Genomic DNA, 6,158 nt, shown 5'->3' with positions numbered 1-6,158 from the left:
AGAAATAACATGTGTGAAATATTTGATGCCCGATCAACAGTAGTTATTTTTCTTCCATCTCCATGGCACATCTCAAAGGTCTGGGAGGGAATTCCTCAAGCATTTGTTAGAATAAGAATGTACCTACCCCATGATTCACTTGCATTCAGAGAAGGGCTTCCTGAAGTGCGATCCCGACTGTGGGGCAAATGGGTGTGTAGGATTTAAAAAGAGCTGTGGGCAGGAGGCAGGAGGCCTGGGTCTGAGCAGGTCTCCACCATGAAATCACTGAGCGCCCTGGGACACTCCATGTCCCTTCTCTGGACGTCAGTGTCCTCCTCTGTAAAGCGAAGGCACCGAACTTGATCTCGGATGTCTCTGCCAGCTCAGGCAGCCCGTGTTTCCTTGTCTTTTCTCCCATGTTTGTCTTTCCAGGCTATTTATAGCAAACTTTCATGGCTCACTAGGGGAAAAGGAAGCAGTCCCACTAGATGACCTTGGTATTGATGGAAATACTTATTGAAGGAGTGAATAGGATTCACAATCATGACCTTGCCTCTTAACAAAGATTAAGGGAGGGATGCTGTTCAAGAGAAGGACAGAGAACTTGCCTGGAACAGGATGACTTGTATGCCTGGATCCTGCCTTATGGCGTGAATGGACACAGTTAGAAAATCAAGGCTCCAGCCATGACTTTGCACACATGGGTTGTGTGACCTGGGCTAATCACTTAACATCTAAGAGTCTCAATTTCCTCACCTCTAAAAATATCTATTAGAGGATTGTGTAAGATTTCAGTATTATTGAAAGGAGAAGGAGGCCAGTCCAGTGCTGGGTCATGAAGGAGCCTGGTACGAGGATGCTTTCAAAGGATGGCTGCTTGGGGAGTAGGCAACTGGTCACATGAAAGACTCTGGAGAGAATTGGGGTGTTGGCCCAAACTGGTGCTTCTCAATGGGGACAATTTTGTCCCACCCCTCCCAATGGACCATTTGGCAACGAATGTCTGGAGACATTTTTGGTTGTCACAACTGAGAGAGTTCTACGGTGTCTAGTGGGGGGTGGCTAGGGATGCTCCTAAATAGGACAGGACAGCCCCTTGAAAGGTTAACAGTGCTGAGGGGCAAGTTGTTTTGGGATGGTATATGGATTTTCCAGCGCCTGGCACAGTGGTAGGCACTTAATAGGTGTGGGTTGAATTGATGTCAGAAGGAAGCAGGACCTCCCTTGTTGGATGACGTCGTGGAGCACTCAGCACCAGGGGTGGGATGAAGGATGGAAGATCTCAGTCGAGATAAGTGAGGATGAGTGTTTCCCACCACTGCCCCCCCCGTGGAGCAGGCCACCTCATGAGGAAGTGGGTGTCTCATCTCAGGGGGTGTTTGAGCAGCAGAGGATGCCTGTTTGTCAGGGTTGCTGTGAACAGAGCCCTGCACTGGACAGGGAGGTGGGGCCCAGGCTAGAGGACCTCTGAGGACCTTTGAGTTCTGAGGCTGATGAGTTCAGGGACTCAGACCCAGAAGGGATCTCAGAGATCATGAAGTTCAAGTCCTTCATTTGTGGTTGGGAAAAGTGATTGAAGAGGGGATGGGAGACTTGCCTAACATCCCCGTGCTGGTTGGACACGCTGCTGAGACTGCATCCCTGGTCTCTCAGTGTCTATTCAAATGTTCTTTCTGCTTCTGCCACCGACTCTGTGATTCCAAGAAGGAAGTGGAGGAGCTGGAGTTTGCAACCCTTTCTGGTTCTCAGCCCAGGGGTTGCAAACGGGGCTTGATGTGAAGCATGGGCTAAAAGCCTGGCCTGGGTTCATGGGGAGGGCACCATGAGGAGTGTCAATATGGGTCTTAGTGAGAGCTCCCCTGGCCAGGCTCAGATGCTGCCTCCCAGGCGAAGCTCTCCCGACCACCCTCACTCAGAACCATCTCCTCTGTGGAGTCCCCCCATAGGCAGTCCTTGCAGGCTGTGTGCTCAGCTGTGTCCTCCATCAGGGTAGGCCCACATGGACCCACACTTCTCACTTAGGACATTTGTTCCTTTTCCCACCCCAGGGAGCCTCACCCCGCTCCACACACCTTCATCTGGAAGGGACTTTAAAAGTCCCCATTCCATCCCCCTACTCTTCCCTCCCCAGGCCCAACACTTGTGTCAGGCTCATTTCCAAACCCCCAGTGCTCCTCACAGGTCCTGGTGTAGGGCTGATACTATCTCATACTTAACAAGTGAGTGAATGAGCACATGAACCATAGGATGGTTGGTGAAACATCCCTGTCTTGACCCCTGCAGATCAAGGACGTTGTGGGCTACAACTCTTTGGGCCACTGCTTCTTCACGGAAGATGGGCCGGAGGAACGCAACACTTTTGATCACTGTCTTGGGCTCCTTGTCAAGTCTGGAACGCTCCTCCCCTCCGACCGTGACAGCAAGATGTGCAAAATGATCACAGAGGACTCCTATCCGGGCTACATCCCCAAGCCCAGGCAGGACTGCAAGTAGGCGTCTCCCCTCCCCCTGCATCGGGAGCAGGAGTTTGGTCCCCTCCAGGCCCATGCAGCACTCTGGGAGGACTGTGCTGGGAGCGTGTGGAGGTGGGGGTGGCACCTGTGAGGCCTCAGCTGCTCAGTTCAGCACCTGAGTTCTGCACTTCACGGCTTCGAGCAACTGGGGTTTCACAGCCTTTAACTGCCTGCTGCTCACAGCTTCCCAGAGAGAAGGCAGGAGTGTGTCTTCTCCCTTCTCAGCTTGCCCTGTGCACATCGTTCTCGCCCAAAGAGAAGCATGTTCTCGTCTGGGGGCTTCTCCTCATACCACGCAGTGCTCTTTGGTAGGAGGAAGCGGCTGTCACCTTGGTCCCCATAGTGTGTACACATAGACCCAAGCCACACCTTTTCTAGACATGAGAGAGAGAGACAGAGACAGAGCTTACTGTGCAGCCAACCTTCTGGGTCCAGGGTTTCTCTCTTAGAAATGGCTACTTTCCTGGGTTCTTCTGACTTACGTTTATTTTAGAGCCAATCACAAACTCCTTCAACTTTAAAGAGCTGTGCCCCCTTCAATTTCCAAACATTTTAAGTGCTCAAACCCACCACACTTTAACGAGAAAACTGGGTTTCAGATTGACAAATCAGTGATTTCTCAAATCTCTAAGATACTTCTTCAAACCAATATTGGAGTGCCCGGTGCAGGCCCACCATGCAGCAGAATGAGCACTGGTGGCCCTTATGTGACACCGTTCAATCTGTCCCCTCTCTGCAGTGCTGTGTCCACCTTCTGGATGGCCAACCCCAACAACAACCTCATCAACTGCGCCGCTGCAGGATCCGAGGTGAGCAGGAAGATCCCTTCTTTGGCAGAAAGTAAGCGTGGGGGCTGGGCATGGGAGGCAGCTGGGGCCACCCTTGAAACATGTGTGTCCTGAGCCCTGAGTCCAGTTATCCATCAGGGCAGGCCAGCTGGAGTGAGGAGGAAAAACAGATGGGGCAGGGGAGTCCTGTGGACTTGGTTTTAAGTGACGTCTCTGTCACTTCATAGTGAGTACGAAGCACTCTATGTATAACAACTCATTAGAATGAAATTATTTTGGCTTAGAGCAGTGCCTGGCACATCAGTGTTGGGAGCTAGCATGAGTTGGCTCTTGCATCAGCCCTGTGACGTAGGTAGAATTATCATCCGCATCTGACAGGGTAGGCAACTAAGCCAGGGAGGGCCGATGTGCCCACAACACACACAGCTGGGAGGTGGCGGATGGGACGTGAGCACTGCATTCTGTCTACACTGCATTCTGTCTACACTGCATTGTGTCTACACAACCTTGCTCTTGCCCACCCTCCATGTTGCTGGCCTTCCGTGGGACCCTGACCCTGACTCAGTTAGGTGCTCTCTTTGGGCTCTGGCTTCTGTATCTGCAGCATGAAAGGGAAAAGCTAAGAACATTCTCGAAATCCTCCCATTATGCACTGGGAGGAGTTTGCCCCATGCAGTGAGTGAAACCCAGCAGTCCAGAGCTCATGACCAATAGATTAGGACCCTATATAATAGGGTTTTAACTGTCAGGGAGGCCCCACAGATTACATTTGCCTCAAGCTTTTTGCTGCTTCCCTTTGAGAAGTGGACCATATTGGAGGTGTGCATGAGGCGGGCGGCGAGGGCCTGTCCGGGTGACGATATTAGACCCACCCCCCGTGTGGGCAACTTGGTCACTCTGGCCAGGAGCTCGCTGGTGCTGAATTCTGTGGCTTTCCTTTGTGCTCTCCCCCAACAGGAAACTGGATTTTGGTTCATTTTTCACCATGTACCAACAGGCCCCTCAGTGGGAATGTACTCCCCAGGTTATTCAGAGCACATTCCACTGGGAAAATTCCATAACAACCGAGCACACTCCAACTACCGGGTAAGTCTTCCCAGACTGTGCCTCCCTGGCCAGCCTTCCAGTCCCCCTTTCCAGTCCTGCAGAGCTGCAGGCGAGAGCAACCGCATTCCTAACGTTGGTCTCCAGGAAAACGAAGCAGCCTTCCGAGGCCTCCCAGGCCACTGCCCATTCCTCACAAGAATCTCCTTTGGTAGTTCCTGAGTCAGCATCCACTAGCATCTGGCTGGAGCCACAAGGAGCCAGATGTGCCTTCACTCGGGCTGATTGGAGGAGGGCTTCTCCTCCCGGTGGCCCTGAGCTGAGCTCCTGAATTTGATTCTGCAATTCACTGAGTGCAGATGTGTGCAGTATCAACTATAAAAGTTAGGCCTGAGCCATCAGCTAAAGAAAGCCAGGGCACGGTTCTGAAGGAGGGTGCAAGTAGCACTGGTATCCCTCTTGTTCTGCGTCCTGGAAAATGGGTTGCTCCATCTGTGCAGGGCTAAGTAGGCAGGTGGGAAATGAGGAATTCTTCAGTCATCTCCCCTCACTCATCAACATTTCCTACGCACCTGCCGTGTGTCCAGTGCTACGCAAGGGCTGGGGAAAGGGAGAGAGGTACCAAGGTGACAGATCTCAGTACAGGAGCCTGCACTGAGGCTGAGCCCAGGGACGCTGCTCTGGGGGCAGAGATGGTCTTGAGGACACTGGAGCAGTGCATGGACGGACCCCCAAATGCCAAGGCTGCTATTCTGGTCCCATCCGTAATGGTACAGATGAAGCCCCAGAGGGGAATGAATATATCCAGGGTCAAGAAAAGGTTGAAAAAGGCTCAACCAAGGAGAAGACCAAAAAGAAGAGATTCCATCTCAGTGTAGACCTGTGCTTACACCTAGGAGGTGGGGTGGGGAATGGGGGCCAGGGAGGAGGAATGATCATCTGGGCAGTGTCATGTTCCAGAAACTAAGATGACAATTCCATGGGGCAGGGTGCAGAGGTGTGCAGGGCAACAGCATCACCTGGGCAGAGGAGGATCCGTGCAGGGCATCAGGCAGGGCATTTCAGAGGCTGCCACGGATCTCAGAGCACTGTCTCCATACAGAGGCGGGTGCAGAGGCTGTGTCATTGTGGGAGGACAGGGAACAGAGGAAAGAATGCATTGGTTACTTGTTGAGAACCTCCCCACCTGCCTTGGGAAGCCTGCCCCTGAGCAGGGGACGTGGGCCACGTAGGGCCCGGAAGGTTGAGAGAGGCTGGAAAGAGGAGGCGTCTGTGTGAGAGGATGGTCTCCAGCAGGGAGGTGGGCAAGTGCTCGTGGGTGCAGGTGGAGGGGGGGCCTTGAGAACAGTAGAAGATCTCACCCTCTGAGGTGGGGTGAGAGGGATGGGAGCAAAGAGGAACCCCCGACTGGATTGATTCGATTGTCTGAGCAAAAGAGGAGACCCCATCCTTGGTGTTCATGCCCAGTAGGCCGTGACTGCACACCCGCAGTGTGAGGGTCCTGTTCCAGGAGTCTGCAGCTGGGCATTCTATGTAGTCCTCACAGCCATCCTGTGAAATAGGTGCTATTAGCCCATTTTGCAGATGATATGACTGAGGCTAAAGAGGGGAAGGGACTTACCCAAAGTCATAGTTCGTAAGAGTAGAGCTTGGAGTCTAACTTCACATCATCTGACTCATGTAGCTACTGCTTAATTATAAGCCAGCCAAAGAATGAGTTAGCCAGAGTGTCTTCCAATTATCTAGAGAAGAGAAATCCAAGTCTGAGCATTCATAAGAGGCTGAGGGCATCCAGAATGAAGAAAGACTGAATGGTGGCCTCCCTGGGCAG

The 6,158-nt window shown here is 52.5% G+C and overlaps 1 protein-coding gene across 2 annotated transcripts in view; it reads left to right on the top strand.

Moving 5' to 3' along the window:
• The window catches only part of CEMIP (cell migration inducing protein, hyaluronan binding), an 85,787-nt gene that overhangs the window by 51,075 nt on the left and 28,554 nt on the right, over nucleotides 1-6,158 (top strand). For both annotated transcript variants that reach the window (XM_008587591.1, XM_008587590.1), the window contains exons 14-16: nucleotides 2,266-2,471; nucleotides 3,235-3,304; nucleotides 4,241-4,369. In XM_008587591.1, coding sequence (XP_008585813.1) covers nucleotides 2,266-2,471; nucleotides 3,235-3,304; nucleotides 4,241-4,369 — 405 coding nt within the window. The remainder of the gene's footprint in view (nucleotides 1-2,265; nucleotides 2,472-3,234; nucleotides 3,305-4,240; nucleotides 4,370-6,158) is intronic.

Source organism: Galeopterus variegatus, unplaced genomic scaffold, assembly GCF_000696425.1.
Source record: "Galeopterus variegatus unplaced genomic scaffold, G_variegatus-3.0.2 Scaffold4461, whole genome shotgun sequence".
NCBI classification, from domain to species: domain Eukaryota; kingdom Metazoa; phylum Chordata; class Mammalia; order Dermoptera; family Cynocephalidae; genus Galeopterus; species Galeopterus variegatus.
This window is presented reverse-complemented; position numbering and strand designations above follow the sequence as displayed.